Source organism: Neophocaena asiaeorientalis, unplaced genomic scaffold (genome assembly GCF_003031525.2).
Source record: "Neophocaena asiaeorientalis asiaeorientalis breed wild unplaced genomic scaffold, Neophocaena_asiaeorientalis_V1.1 scaffold1189, whole genome shotgun sequence".
Taxonomy (NCBI): domain Eukaryota; kingdom Metazoa; phylum Chordata; class Mammalia; order Artiodactyla; family Phocoenidae; genus Neophocaena; species Neophocaena asiaeorientalis.
In genome coordinates this window covers 363,515-379,062 of record NW_020175540.1, presented here as the reverse complement: position 1 = coordinate 379,062, position 15,548 = coordinate 363,515, and the positions used below count along the sequence as shown (strand labels likewise).

Genomic DNA, 15,548 nt, shown 5'->3' with positions numbered 1-15,548 from the left:
TTTTTTTTTTTTTGCGGTAAACGGGCCTCTCACTGTTGTGGTCTCTCCCGTTGCGGAGCACAGGCTCCAGACGTGCTCAGCGGCCATGGCTCACGGGCCTAGCCGCTCCACGGCATGTGGGATCTTCCCAGACCGGGGCACGAACCTGTGTCCCCTATATCGGCAGGCAGACTCTCAACCACTGCACCACCAGGGAAGCCCAACCTAGTGAGAGAAGCTTTGATCAAGAAGTTGAATCTGGGACTTCCCTGGTGGTCCAGTGGTTAAGACTCCATGCTTCCACTGTAGGGGGCACAGGTTCAATCCCTGGTTGGGGAACTAAGATCCTGCATACTGCAGGGCACGGCCAGAAAAAAAAAAAAAAAGCTATTAAATTATTCTGCAAAGAGAGGTCATGGGAATGTGGGATGAAAAACAGGGCCCTGGAAGTATAGAAGAAGAGGAGAGTCTAGCTTTGGGGTGTACACATGGGCTTCCCTACTGCAAAGGGCCCAGCAAAACCCCACCCCTGGTCCTTCCTGTGGTAAACAGAAGAACAAAATGGTAATTGTACAGACCAATAAACATTTAAAATAAGAGGCTCCCTGTTGAAAATAAGAGACTTCTCCCTCCACCCCTTTCTTAGAGCACTAACTTTGGAAAACGTGTAAGCTCTTTCTCTGCCTCTTTGAAATGTCTGTTAAGTCTTTTTAGAAGCTAAATCAGCCTCGTGCAGCTTTAGGATCCAGGGATGTCTCTCCCAAGGCCCTGGGAGCCATCTCTTCGAAATGGAAATATTAGGAGAGAGAGCACCCCTATCTCCCAGTTCCTATGGGAGTGTAGGATCCTAACTGAGGTGGGCTCCTTGCTCCAAGTTGCAAAACTACCTCCTGTCATAAAGATACTTTGTTTTTCCTGCAATTAAGCCTATTAATAACACAAAGGATCACCAATTACCGTAAAGTTAGGATGAACGTGTGTGACAAATGGTGCTCTCAAACCTCTTACTTGAGGACTAGTTACTGTTTATCTTGAGAACATGCGTGTAATGGCTGTATCTGTTTGACTCTATAACAGGGTGGGATACTTTATCTCTACAATCTCTAGGCAGATGGCCTGTGATGCACATCACATTCTGGTAATGCTTATTCAAATATAAAACTGTTTTCTTTCCTCCACTACCTTTGTGGAGAGGTTTTCCTGGGTTGGGAAATTTTGTTTTTAATTATATTCCCCAACATAATGCATGTGCTTAAAAAGGAAAAAAAAAGTGGGAAGGTCTTGAGATGTAAGACCCCTAAATGGGACGGACATGGAAAAGCAGTGGGGAGAGACAGAGGAATTTCTAAGCGTGACGCTGACATTCAACTGAAAATTGTTTCCAAAATGTAAATAATAGCAGCATATACATACAGAGACTACTGTCAGGCATCGTTCTAAGTGTTTTACACATTAACTTAATTAGCTATGTAGTAGTTTGGATTACTGTTCTTAATTATTCACCCCCCACCCTGCCTCTGAGAACTCTCCAGTGGGCAGAAAAGGTATCACAGAACAGCAGAGAAGCAGGCTGAAGTTTGGACTGGTTTTGGAAGTAGGTATGATGCAAACTCTCTCTTCTAGCTAAAAGTGACCCTTGAAGGGTGTGTGTGGAAAGGCCAGATTCAGCTACTCCGTAAGATGGGAATGTGAGCCACTCCATTTGGATACTACAGGATATCCCAAAATGGAGGACATTGGGGGCCAGCATATGGCAGACACCAGCCCTGAACACTGAGGATGTAGTAAGCAGGAGTGGGCCCAGAAGATAAGAAGGGGAAGGGCACTCAGTAAGGATCAGACACTTCCGTAAGGTTTGCAGGCTGGGAGGCAGGACTGGAATCCCTCATTCCCACCAGTGACCAACATGTCAAGTCATTTTTGAGGGTCTGGCTCAAGAAAGCAGAATTACCTTGCCCTGGCCTAGCCCAGCTGCCAAACACATCCACTGTGAGCCAGATGCTTAGAATGACTTGGGTCAAGAAGACCTGGAGAGGGACCTGCAAGAGGCTTCCTGGGTGGGTGGTAAAGCCTGAGCCCTGAATCATCCTTCTGACACGTACAAAGTCCTTAACCAGCACTGGCCCCACCGCTGCTCCCTGGTTTCCTGCCCTGAGTGCCACAAAGGACCAGGAAATAGTGGGGGGGAGGGGGGGCAGTGAGCAGTACAAAGACAAGAGGGAAGACGAAAGAAGTAGAATTTCATGACTAATAAAATCTTTACACCTAATTTTTTTAGAAGGAAATTGAATTCTGGTGGGGAAAGCAGGCACCACGGTCAGTGAGGCCGGAATAAAAATTTACCTGGAACCTACAAAAGGGAAAGAGGCTGCATTCATTTGGAAGGGACAAAGTCCATGGTAACTGCCCACAGATGCTGGGTCCCCTAAGTGACTCCATACTGCGGCCTAACACCTGGTCCCTAACATTCTCAGCAGCCACTATGAAGGTTGGACAAAAGGAGGCTTTCACTGCCCTGCCTCAGTTGGGCCTCCCTCAGTATCTGGTGTGCCCAGGGTCCTAATCCAGCCATGTTTGATATGAGGTTGGGGGTGGAGGTGAGGAGGCAAGTCTTTCAGCTGTTACTTTTCCAGGTTTTAGGCAGCCTGGGGCACCTCTGGTCATTTAATGAAGGACTGGGCTCAAATGAGGTATAAATCAGGAACTGAAGACTTACTGGGCTGCACTGGGTCCAGAGCAGGACATTCCGCATGGGCCCAGCACAGCCTAGCAGGCCAGCCTTCCAGGGCTCAGCCCATGGTCTTTCCCGGGTCCCAGCCCAGGAAAGCGGAGGCTTTCTCCTGCGTTTGGAAGACTGACTCACCCCCTCTTCCTCCTAGCTCTCCTAAAGGCCAGGAGACCTCAGGAAGTGTCCTCATCCTGCTGCCTTCAACCCCGAGGCGCCTGGCCCCAGGCCTCCCCCGGAGGTCCAGAGAAACCCCGAGCGCCTCCATGCTCTCGGCCTCACCCAGGCGGAGGCCCCTTCATCGCCCCACAGCTCCACTCGGCCCGGGAGTGACGGCCCTTCCCCGCAACTGGCTCAGCGGCTCGCAGGTTCGGGCTAGTCTGGGGCGGGGACTGGGAGCGTCTGAAAGTGGTGAGGAGGGCGGGGACACGGGCCCCTCTTTAAAGGCCCGGGACCTGAGGCGCCTCGATACCGGCCGGCGACCCCGAGAAGCGCGCCCCATCCGGCTCCCTTCGCCTAAGCCGCCGGGGCTGCCATGGGCCGCTACCGCATCCGCGTGGCCACCGGGGCCGCACTCTTCGCCGGGTCGCACAACCGCGTGCAGCTGTGGCTGGTCGGGGCGCGCGGGGAGACGGAGCTGGAGCTGCAGGTGTTGCCGGCGCGGGGCCAGGTCAGCGGGCGGAGCGGGGACAGACCCCGGCCGGGACGCGGGAGGCCGGCGAGGGGCGGGATCCGAGGGCGAAACGACTGCGGAACCGTGCCAGCTGGGACTTCCAGGTGTTGGGACGCCCGGGCGGCTGGGCCAGGAGAGGATCGGGAACCAGGACCCGGGCTGAGCGCATACCCCTTCTCCCTTCCCGCCGGCCCTGGTCCTCGCAGCCTCCAACTCCTTCTCCAAATGACCCCAGGCCAGTGTCAATATAGGATCAGAAGTCAAGTGGGACGCTCCTAGGAATGAGGGGGCGGGGAGAGCTCAGTTAAAGGACCGATGAAGGTGCTGATACTCAGACATCAATTCAAGACACTGCGGGCCACGCGCCACGCTCCCTCTTCCTCCGGGTGCAATGGGGCGTCAGACACACCGCGCAGATGTCCGGAGGAGGGAACGAGGGAGGCTGTCTTTGGAGGCCTTGTCAACGGAGGCTCCACAAAGGTCCCTCCAATCCTGTCCCCACCGCACCTCTGACCCCCAACCCCACCCCCGGCAGGCAAAACGGCCTCTCCTGGGACCCTGCTACTAAGTCTCCAGGTTCTGGTCCCACAGGAGGAGGAGTTTGAGCATGACATTCCCGAGGACTTGGGACCACTGCAGTTCGTGAAGCTGCGCAAACACCACTCCCTGGTGGACAACGCATGGTTCTGCGACCACATCACGGTGCAGGGCCCTGTAGCCTTCCAGGAGGCCACCTTCCCGTGCTACAGCTGGGTGCAGGCCGACAGCGTGCTGTGCCTGCCCGAGGGCACCGGTGAGGGGCAGTGTCGGGAGGGGATGCAGGGCCTGGGGAACTGCTGGGGAAGGGGTGGGGGAGGGCTGCGGAGGGTCAGAGGGCCTTGATGAAAGTGAGTGTTCAGCAGGTTAAGTGTGGAGAAGACAGGACATTGGAAAAAAGTTATAAAGTACCAAATTTATACACAGAATAAAAAAGGCTGCAAGTGGGGCTGGACAGGGACATAAGTGATGTGCAGATCCCACCCTCCAAGAAGATGAGGACACGGGATGGGAGCCGCCGCAATGATGGGAAACAGGAACAAGTTAGGGCAGGGACAAGTTAGGGCAGGGCAGGTAAGGGTAGCACATGGAGTAGGGGATGGGGGTGACCCCTAAGAGGAGGCAGCTAAGGGAAACAATAAGCAATATGACTTGGAGAGCTGATTTGGTTGGGAAAACATGGAAGAAAACCACGAGGGAGAGGGTGCACACTGACAGGTGGGTGGGAATGAATGAGGACAGCAAATACATAATTTGTTACCGTGGGAAATAAGTAAGAAAGATGATTACAGAGGCAAATGAGGGCAAGGGCAATTAAGGATGGAAACACGAAATACATCACTTTGAGACAGGTGAGTATAAATGCGGATAAGAACAGGAACAAGTTGATAATACAGACTCTGATGGTAAATCTCAGAAGAGTGAAGTCAGGGAAAAAAAGCAAACAGCTGTTCCTAAAGCCTTTTGAGGACAGTTGAGGTGTGGTAGGTGAGGGTCAGGAGATGAGAAATTAACCAAAGCAATATATAGTAGAAAATAGGTATGGGCATATGAGTGATTGAGATTTTATCACCTTTTTTTTTTTTGGCCATGCCACATGGCTCGTGGGATCTTAGTTCCCTGACCAGGGATTGAACCTGTGCCCCCCCCGCCCCCCCCCCCCGGCACAGTGGAGGCACAGAGTCTTAACCACTGGACCACCAGGGAATTCCCAAGATTTTATCACCTTACTTAAGGTGATTTTTTCCAACCATAGATACTGATGAAATAGGATCAGGTGGGGAAAGACGAGTTAAGGGACAAGAAAGGGTGTCAAACATGAGACTGTTGTCTCAAGACAAGAGACGAGGGTTGAGATTAGCAAAACCCAGAGTGCAAAGTTGGCAATGATAAGATAAATGTGTCTCAGGAATCGATGGAGTGAGGCAAGGCCAGAGATAAAAGCAACAGAGCTTGACTGAACACATGGCCTATGATGGCGGAAAGGAAGATGAGGACGAGCAGAGGAGAGCACAGGACCACACAAACCGTGGCCAATTGTCTTAATGTCTCCCCAGCCCGCCTGGCAGGAGACGACGCATTGGACGTGTTCCAGAAACATCGAGAGAAGGAACTGAAAAAAAGACGTCAGATATACTGGTGACCACCCACCTACAGGGCCTCTCAGTGGTACCCCCCGTCACTGACCTGGACACCCTCCCTGAAGCCTTGTCCCCATCTCCTAGCTGGGCCACACAGAAGGAAGGGTTACCCCTGACAATAGCTGCGGGCTGTGAGGACGATCTACCTGCCAATATGAGATTCCACGAGGAAAAGAGGCTGGACTTTGAGTGGACACTGAAGGCAGGGTGAGAACAGGCCTGGAGCTCAGAGTGGGGAAAGGGCTGGGAGATCCAAAAACGGTGGTCAATGGTGAGCGGCTGAGGGATTGGCAAATGGGTTCATGGCTCGATTCCTGTCCTAGGGCTCTGGAGATGGTCCTCAAACATGTTTACACCCTCCTGAGCTCCTGGAACCGCTTTGAGGATTTTGATCACATCTTCTGGGGCCAGAAGAATACCCTGGCTGGTCAGTGGTTCCCCAGGTCTCTATAACCCCTTGATGGCCCCTTTTGATGACCCGACCTTCACACTCCACAGCCCCTCACGAGACCTCCCAGATGAGAATATATTGTGCTGGGTCATTTCTCAGAGGCCCCAGATGAAAAGGCAGGGGCTGGATGTGGGATGGTCACGTGCCTGGATCACTGGGGTAGGGCCTGGAGGAGGGACATCCCGGCTGTGTAAACATCCTCCTCCTACACTCCACCCCGACCCCACAGAGAAGGTTCGCCAGCGTTGGCAGGACGATGAATTGTTTGGCTACCAGTTCCTCAATGGCACCAATCCCATGCTGTTGAGACGCTGCACCTCTCTGCCCTCCCGGCTAGTGCTGCCCTCGGGGATGGAGGAGCTACGGACCCAGCTGGAGAAAGAACTCCAGGTACCCCTCCCACCCTGTGTTGTTCTCTCCTTGGCGGTGTGGCCAGAAGTAGTGAAGGGCAGGGACCAAAGATGAGTCAAGGAAGGGAGGCTGTGGTAACCTACAGACCCTTGGTCCAGACTCCAGTGCTAGAAAAACCTAGAGGTGATAAAGTATGTAGGGAAAATTATGAGAGGCTCCCGGTGTAGAGGGGAAACAGGGTAGATTCCCAGGGTGCAGATGGGGCCAGAGGTGTCAGCAGGGACAATGACATTCCCTGGCTGACGTCAGTGCTCTGGACAGCAGTGTTCATGGGCAGGGAGAAGGGTAGAAAATGTGCCATCAGATGGGGAGAACTGCGGGGGTTACTTGGGTTTGGAAGAGGTGAGCTACATGTGAGGAGGACGAGCGAGGCAGGATGTGAGCATGCCGTGTGCATGTGTGCACGTGTGCACGTGTGCGCTGGACTCTGCAGCAGGGCTGGGCAGGGGAGCCTCTGTGGATTACTTGGCAGAGAAGGTGAGTTTTAGGGAGTGAAAGAGCATTTGCTGAGCTGGTGACAGCTAAACACAAGGTGTTCAGATCATCGAGGGATAGTGGGGAAGAGACCTGGCCATCTCGACAAGGGGACAGCTTGCACACGGGACTGAGCAGGCCTGGTTCTAAAATCAGATCTGCCACCACACATCCCTGGGCAAGATGTCTACCCTCACTAGGCTGTTTCTTCACTTAAGATGAGAGGAATCGGGCCAGATGCTCTGGTTCTGCCGATAGGACTCTGCAACCGACATAGGATGATGGCAAGAATTCAGATAAAGGTCTTGAATGTCTTCCCCCTTTGCCCTGGCCCTCTCGGGTTAGACTTCGAACTCTAACGATGGAGACATTCCTCCTTTTCCCAGAACAGTTCCCTGTTTGAGGCTGATTTCATTCTCCTGGATGGAATTCCAGCCAATGTGATCCGAGGAGAGAAGCAGTACCTGGCTGCCCCCCTCGTCATGCTGAAGATGGACACCAGTGGGAAGCTGCTACCCATGGTCATCCAGGTGGGGCGCCCTCAGCATCCGCCTCCCAACACTGCTTTCTGTTCACCTCCGCCTCTGCTCCCGAGGAACCAGCCCCCTGGCTCTTGACTCCCAAACTCCATCCTCACACAGTGAGACATGTTCTCGTGTCACTCCGCTTAAAGCCTGGTTTCTCCTGACTCACCCAACTGGCAGGACTTGTTCAAGAGTCATAATGGCCTTTTGGAGTTCTCGTCCTATACCCGATGGTTCTCTAACTTTAGTGTGTATCAGAATCACCTAGACAGCTTGTTAAAACACAGCTTGCTGGGTCCCAGCATGAGACTTTCCAATTCAGTAGGTCTGGGATGGGGACTGAGAATTTGCAGTTCTAACAAGTTCCAAAGCGATGCGGATGCCGCTAGCTTGGGAACATACTCTGAGAATCGCTATTCAATCTCTCAGTCCCCTCTCTTTTCTCCCACTGGTCTCAATAGTTAGTTAACAAATACTGTCAATTATCTCCCACACCCAGCTTCCCCTTCCATCCCCCACCATAACTCAGACCCCAATCACGTTTCTCCCAGACCACTGCCAGGATCTCCTCCCTGGACTCCCTGCTTCAGACTCCCCTGCATTCAACCCGACGACCATGGTGCTCGCACAGTGCCACAGCTAGTGAGAGGCAGGGTGGGAGAGGCCTAGATTATACCTCCTGGACGCGATAATCGTACTTACTCATCTGTTTCCCCAAGACTGCTGGCCATAATGTCACACATAAAGTGGGAGTTCAATGAGGGTTTAATTTCTCTTTTTCTCCCAGATCCAGCCTCCCAGCCCCAGCTCTCCGACCCCACCACTGTTCCTGCCCTCAGATCCTCCACTTGCCTGGCTCCTGGCAAAGTGCTGGGTCCGAAATTCAGATTTCCAACTGCACCAGCTCCAATATCATCTGCTGAACACCCACCTGCTGGCTGAGGTCATTGCTGTGGCCACCATGAGGTGCCTCCCGGGGCTGCACCCGGTCTTCAAGGTACAACCTCTACCCTCCATGTCCCCCTTCACTCAGACCCCAGAGGAAGGAAACAGCCCAGTATCAAGTGATACTGCAGCAGCAAAACAGAATTTTTATCACTCTGTGAAAGAAAGAGGTGAGAACAGAAGGAAGACTGCATCAATATTTTGAGACTTGTTTAATTAAGTCAAGTCACTTAAGGTTTCTTCAGGACATATTACTAAGGAAACCCTCTGAAATTCTCAGAGATCTGACAATCTAGCAATGGGCCTAGAGTACAGCTGGAATATTGCTAGTAAAACAAAAGCCTTGATCCTGCCTTAGGAGATTTACGATTTAGCCAGAATGACAAGTGGTGCCCATAAGAACTACCCAGAGAACAACAGCTGGATCTAGAATCTGAAACCACAAGAGACAGCGATAAACACTAGAGTACTGATGGAGTATGTTCCACCCCAACTGAGTGTGCTAAGTAGGAGCAGGTCAAGAGGCAAGGAGAGCGGCACAGCAGAATCAGAATTGGGGAAGGGAGGGAATAGTAGCTGCGGCAAGCCTGGATATCAGACCGGAGACAGAAAGGTCAGAGGTCTAAGCTCCTGCAACACCCAGAAGCCCAAGGGTGGGTATTGCAGACTGACCTAGAAATCCTGTCATTTTATGAAAGAGTGAGCGCAGCATCTATTGCTCGGCAGAAGGCAGTGACATAAGGCTTGTGCTTGAGTAAAAATGTCCTCAAAATCTTGATGACACTTTAGATATAGGGAACGAGACAGAGAAGGGATGAACCTGATACAAGCTTATGAACCAGAGCAATTGTCAGAAACAGGGAAGCCAGGAGAGAAGCCAGTTGGGAAGCAAAAATGAGGTTCAGTTTGAGGTACAGGGAGTCATAAATGTTGGTAGGACATGCAGGTGAGCACCTGGCAAGGAGAACGACTGAACTGTGTTTCAGCCGGGGGCCCCGCCTGACCCCCAAGCCTGGCCAACAGTAGCTGTGGCCTCTCCGAGTCTGGGGTGACACAGACAAGATGGAGACCCGTGTGATGAGCAGCATCTTGGATTTTACTGATCTCACGGTGCTCCTGCACCTCCGTCTCCTGCTCACCCTGAAGAGGCTAAGCCTCTAGGCACACTGAAAACCCCCCTTTACGAGTTCAGCCCTCTGCCCAACTATCTCCATTCCCACAGCGGCGTCACGGCAAACAGCTGCATCGTTATCAGTACACTCAGGAGAGCCAGGCCAGCAATGTCCCAGAGGTGACCTGCACAGGCTCTGGATTCGGACTGCCAGGGTCTGAAGCCTGAATCCTGACCTCTGTGCTTCCCAGACGTGAGCTCAGTGTCCTCAGGTCTAAATGGGGATGACAGGAGGCCCATCGTGGGGTTGCTGAAGGCTGAAACGACCTAATAGTGTGACACAGGCTAAAAGCTAGAAAAAATTAGTTCTTGCAATGATTTGTTAAGAGTTGTTTGTCCCAAGGTATCTCTGCTCCTCATGTGGACTTTGGGCTTTCCATGACACACTCAGCACCTTTCATGAACTTTGTGAAAAGTTTCAGTCCAATGTGAGCTGCTTTGACCTCCTGGCACCAGAGTTATCTCTGCCTCACATCCTGTGTCCAGCAACAGCTCAGATAAATACCAATGCTACGTGAAACCTGTATATAAACTGGGTATAAATGAAGACAAAATAGTCCGAGATAAAAAGAAATACATGTGAGGATGAGATGGCCATTTTTAATAGCTAAGGAAAAGCCATTTCTTGAAAAGCTATAAAGTATAGACGGGACCTCACTGCCTAATTGGGGGTGGGGGGAGATTTGACGACAGCCGCTCTGCTGCTTACATACGTGGCTCAGTATGGCTCCTCTATCTCCCTAAGGGAACCCACCCCCCAAAAAACCAACAGTGAAGCGACCAGGGGGTGGAGGTGTGGCTTTGGTAACGAGTAGAGAGGCTAATTTAAGCTGTGAGGTTGTAAGTGACAGAGTATAAAAGCAAATTAAAAGGGGCTGATTCTCAAAGGCCACCTACACCCCAGGTGGAAATCATAAAGATAAGCGATAACAGCTAGTATCTAAGGGCTTCTGTGTGGACTAAAAACTCTTCATACATCACTCCCATAAGCATCACCGCAGCCTCCTGAGACAAAAGACCCTATTATCACCCGCTGTTGACAGACGAGGGGCTAGACAGGAGATAGACAGGTCAGCACTTAGAAGGTCTGGTACCTTGGATGAGTATCAAAGTGAGCGCTGAAGTGTAGAGTGAAACCCAGGTCAGTCTGGCTCCAGAGCCTGACTCACAGGGGCGAAAAGATCACGAGAGTAAGTGATCACAGAAGCAGGAAGAGAGGAGCCTGTCAAAGGAGGAAAGCATCAAGAGTAGGCACCATGCTGCCTACAAGGAAGGACCCAAGCATGTCCTCCATAAACCCCCCCACTCTAATCTCCCCCATCCCAGCTCCTGATCCCACACATCCGCTACACGATGGAAATCAACACCCGGGCACGGACCCAACTCCTCTCAGACGGAGGTATATTTGATAAGGTAAGGAGGGGATGGGGCACGGGGCTGCCTCACCATCTGACTCTCTACGATTTCCTGCCACTTTCAAGATCCCAGACCAACCTGGGTGAATGTCCTGACCCTTAAACCCATGAGCCTGTCCCTTTATATCTATGTCTCTAAATGTGAAAATGCCACACCTGAACCCCTTATATACTGCGTGCTGGCTTCCTCCTCAAGGCCTCGCACCTCTCTTGTCCCAGGCAGTGAGCACCGGTGGAGGGGGCCATGTGCACTTGCTCCGCCGGGCCCTGGCTCAGCTGACCTACTGCTCCCTCTGTCCTCCCAACAATCTGGCTGACCGCGGCCTGCTGGGAACCCCGGGTGCTCTCTATGCCTGCGATGCTTTACGGCTCTGGGAGATCACTGCCCGGTGGGTGAGACGGGGAGCCGAGAAATGCGGCAGGGGAGAGGGCGAGTGAGGCTCTGGCCTGAGGTCAGCATGGGGCAAAAGGAACCTGAAAACAAGAAGGTCCAGACAAGAGGAGCAAAGGACTGGATCCTGGGGAGAGATGAGGAAGCATGAGTCAGTGCGTACGGCCTGAGAAGGAGAAGGCTGGGGACAGAGAACCTACGTTGGGAAAGCTGTGGACTGGGAGGCGAAGGGATCTGGAAAAATCAGGGGTTTTGTCAGGGAGAATGGCTGTCAACCATGTATAGGGATTCGTAGAACTAATGACCCACGTGTCCTTCCTCTCTAGACTAGTTTGTAGAAAGAGTTGGGAATGACCCAAAAGGCAGGTCTTGAAGAATCTATACTCAGACATATTGAGAGTCAGCTGGGCAGAGACCATGGAAAAGTGCAGGGGTCAAAGGCCGAAGCTTTCTCCTCTCAAGGAGCTCACCTCCCTTCTCCCCTGGGCAGCTACGTGGAGGGGATCATCCACCTTTTCTACCACGGGGATGACGTCGTGAGAGGGGACCCTGAGCTGCAGGCCTGGTGTCGGGAGATCACTGAGGTGGGGCTGTGCCAGGCCCAGAACCGAGGTGAGAGCCCTCCCCAGGGACAGGAGCTCCTTGGACACTCTGCCCAAGCAGAGTCTGGGTTCAGGACCCCAACCCCTCATGCCACCCCCTCTCCCTCCACACGTCAAACATCTGAATCCCATTCCCACCTCCTAAGACTCAGGACAATTCTAGATACCCCGGGATCATCCTCCGCAGAGACCCTGGCCATCAACCTTTACTTCCACCCCATCCCCTAACCTGCCACATCATGTGATGCCACAGGGCCAGAACCTGAGCCAGCAAGGGATCTGCCCAGGCCCTGCTGGGGCTCACGTTCTCTCCTCATGCTTGTCTATTCCTACTTGAGGATATAAATGGGAAGATTCTTCCACCAAAGCCCGTAATGACCCCTTCTGTTCTCCCTCTTCTCCTCCTGCTTGCTACTGTCCAGCACACGCATGGAAAGTCCAGGCCTACTGCACACTGACCACAGTGCAAGGTCATTTCTAGATGCAAACACAGTGCTCTGCGCGCTTTGGCTCAACCCTGAACTCGGTGCCCTGCCCCTTGGGGCTCACATTTCTTTGGCCAATCCAGCCTCTCCCCACCGCTGCTAGGATCCAGCCACCGTCTTTAGCACCCCAACTGCATTCTAACCTCTGGGGAAGAAACAGCCTTTCTTGAGCTCTTCCTAGATTCCTCCTCCTCTTTCTCTCACACGTGGGCCAGCCTGGACTCTGCTCCAAATTGTCCTTGCGTCCCCGCCCCTCATACTTTGCACCAACATCTCTGCCTCTGTGGGACAACTACAAACATTTGCTGGGGAGCCGCTATGGCCGGCCTCTGAGGGTGCCGTGAGCAGTAACACAACACCCGCCCTCTGGAGGGAGCGTCTCCCTAGGGAATCTGTGTCTGCACCACCCCCCTTCCAGGACCAAACTTTCTCTAGTACATCTCGGTATGTCCCTTGGGCTCCACATGCTACCAGGAGACCCCTCCTCTCCCGGGCCATCTTTTCCCCAACCAGTATCTACCTTTGGAAAATGAAAATAAACATCCACATGTGAACTTTAACCTCCACTAAGTGCCTCTCATTCTCTCTTCCTCCACTGTCCTTCAGTTCTCATAGCTCACCTTCGCCTCACTTTCCCAACAGACTCTTTGGAGAAAGTGTGCTAAAAACGGCCTGAGAGGGCTTCCCTGGTGGCGCTCCCAAAAAAAAAAAAAAAAAAAAAAAAAAAAACGGCCTGAGATTAGCAGTCAGGAACCCGAGTTCAAGATCAGCCTCTGCCTTCTCCCAATTATGCAGTCCTGACAAGCAGTTTAATCTCTCTGGTCTTTGGTTTTTCTTTTTTTTTTTAATCTACAAAAGGGAAGTGATTATATTTGTTCCACTTACCTGACAGGATTTCTGGGTCTCTGAACCCCCCACCTACACTGTGAATTGAATGGCCTGACATACTCTTTGCGGAAAGCCTCTCTTGGCTATGACCCTATAAATCTATGACTTCGCTTATCCTTCACATTATAATTCAGACACTTGTAATTCCCTACCTGGGAATAGGAGGAAGCATCCCTAAATTCTCAACCACTTTTTGAGGCAGAGGATTTTTGATCACTCAGAACTTTTCAGCCCCCAACCCTTCCAAAATAACAATACTTATTATTTATTGAGAACTTGTTCCACACCAGGTGATCATCTCATTTATAAAATAGGTATCATCTACACTTTACAGGTCAAGAGGTTGAGGTTCAGAGAGATTAAGTAATTGGCCTAAGGTAACCCAACTATATTACTTGAATCTGAATTGAAATCCATGTCTGATGCAAATATATTTGAATAAATGAACTAAACAAACAACAATCAATTCCAAAATGTAGACATCCCAAGTCTTCGGCTTTTATTTCTCTCTTCTCAGACTGTAGCCTCTAAATCCTGTTTCTTTCCTGCCCAGGTTTCCCCATCTCCTTCCAGTCCCAGAATCAACTCTGCCATTTCCTTACCATGTGTGTCTTCACGTGCACTGCTCAGCATGGGGCCATCAACCAGGGCCAGGTATGGAGAGCTGAAAGCCCAGGTCCTTGAAGGCAAGTGTCTGGACCTTGGGATGCCCAAGGGAGAGATGGGGGTTCAAACCCTAAGTACCAGGATCCTAGGGTTGCAGTTTCTTCCCCCAGCTGGACTGGTATGCCTGGGTCCCTAATGCCCCATGCACAATGCGGATGCCCCCACCTACCACCAAGGAAGATGTGACAATGGCCACGGTGATGGGCTCACTACCTGATGTCCGACAGGCCTGTCTTCAAATGGTCGTCACATGGCATCTGGCGCGCCGCCAGCCAGACATGGTAAGAGAGGACCCTGGGGAAAGGGAGAAATGACAGTTGGAAGGGAAATAGAAGAGTGAAGGGCTAGGCTCTAGGTGTGTCTGACTCAAAACTGACTGATCCTTTGTTCTTTCTTAGGTGCCTCTGGGGCATCACAAAGAAAAGTATTTCTCAGACCCCAAGGCCAAGTCTATACTAAACCAATTCCAAACAGATCTGGAAAACTTGGAAAGGGAGATTACAGCCCGGAATGAGCAACTTGACCTGCCCTATGAATACCTAAAGCCCAGCCTCATCGAGAACAGCATCACTATCTGAGCTCTGGGACACCCCCACCGGGAAGAGTGCAGATCAGCTCTAGGACTGACAGTTCCATATTGAGTTTCATGGTTTCCTAGTCTCTGCTGCAGAGGCTCTATTTCCTCCCCCAATTAAACCCCCTGCATCTGCATCCCATGAGCCCAAGGGCCTTTACTTTTCTGTAAAGGGCCTGATAATATGTTAGGGTTTGTAGGCCACACAGTCTGTCACAGTAACTCAACTCTCCTATTGTAGCATGGAAGCAGCCACAGGCACCGTGTAAATGAATGCTGTGTTCCAATAAAACTTTATTTACAGAGAGTGAAATATGAACTTCCTGTGTCACAAAACATCCTCCTTTTGGTCTAGTCAACCATTTTAAAATGCAAAAACACACAACAAAACCCTGTGCTTCGCTACAGGGATGTGCACAGGCTGCAGGCTGGATTTGGCCCTGGATTTGGGGCAGTACCTGCACAACGGTACCCTGCCGTAGCCTGAGGCACTGACCTTACTTGCAAAACATCCAGAGAATGGTGGGGTGGGTGGAGAGGGTGAGGAAGATTTCTTGGAGAAATCGACTACCTCAACTAATTCTCCTTTCCCAGGAGCTTGGCTTCATGCCTGGCCAACTTAAAAATTCCTGACTCTTCTTTGGCAACTTTCTCTCCACCCCTGTGTCTCCTATTCACACACCTACCCCAAAAGTCCCTGAATGAGAATGGTGCCCCTAAGGCAAAATAAAAACTTTCACCCCCAAATGGCTTCCTTCCAAACAGTCTCAAACAAAAGAGACACGAGGGCTTCCCTGGAGGCGCAGTGGTTGAGAGTCCGCCTGCCGATGCAGGGGACGCGGGCTCGTGCCCCGGTCCGGGAAGATCCCACATGCCGCGGAGCGGCTGGGCCCGTGAGCCATGATGGCCGCTGAGCCTGCGCGTCCGGAGCCTGTGCTCCGCAACGGGAGAGGCCGCAACAGTGAGAGGCCCGCGTACCGCAAAAAAAAAAAAAAAA

The 15,548-nt window shown here is 51.9% G+C and overlaps 1 protein-coding gene and 1 long non-coding RNA gene across 2 annotated transcripts in view; one reads left to right on the top strand and one right to left on the bottom strand.

Annotated features, from left to right (window-relative positions):
• LOC112390425 (uncharacterized) overlaps positions 1–15,548 on the bottom strand; it is a 65,282-nt gene that overhangs the window by 48,428 nt on the left and 1,306 nt on the right. The window contains exon 2 of the long non-coding RNA XR_003001275.1: positions 14,191–14,271. This is a non-coding gene — a long non-coding RNA (uncharacterized LOC112390425). The remainder of the gene's footprint in view (positions 1–14,190; positions 14,272–15,548) is intronic.
• ALOX12 (arachidonate 12-lipoxygenase, 12S type) lies at positions 3,225–14,841 on the top strand. The gene is made up of 14 exons (XM_024731377.1): positions 3,225–3,374; positions 3,969–4,170; positions 5,471–5,552; positions 5,639–5,761; positions 5,878–5,981; positions 6,235–6,395; positions 7,277–7,420; positions 8,202–8,411; positions 10,857–10,943; positions 11,165–11,334; positions 11,827–11,948; positions 13,865–13,965; positions 14,088–14,258; positions 14,376–14,841. The coding sequence occupies exons 1-14, from the start codon at positions 3,240–3,242 to the stop codon at positions 14,553–14,555; spliced, it is 1,992 nt and encodes a 663-aa protein (XP_024587145.1). The 5' UTR covers positions 3,225–3,239; the 3' UTR covers positions 14,556–14,841.

Excerpts from the sequence above, each read along its gene's own strand:
- ALOX12 (XM_024731377.1), top strand. The coding sequence starts at position 3,240 with ATGGGCCGCTACCGCATCCGCGTGGCCACCGGGGCCGCACTCTTCGCC. Across the intron at positions 8,412-10,856 it reads GGCTGCACCCGGTCTTCAAG|CTCCTGATCCCACACATCCG; the intron begins GTACAACCTCTA and ends CCCCCATCCCAG. Across the intron at positions 13,966-14,087 it reads GGGCCATCAACCAGGGCCAG|CTGGACTGGTATGCCTGGGT; the intron begins GTATGGAGAGCT and ends TTCTTCCCCCAG.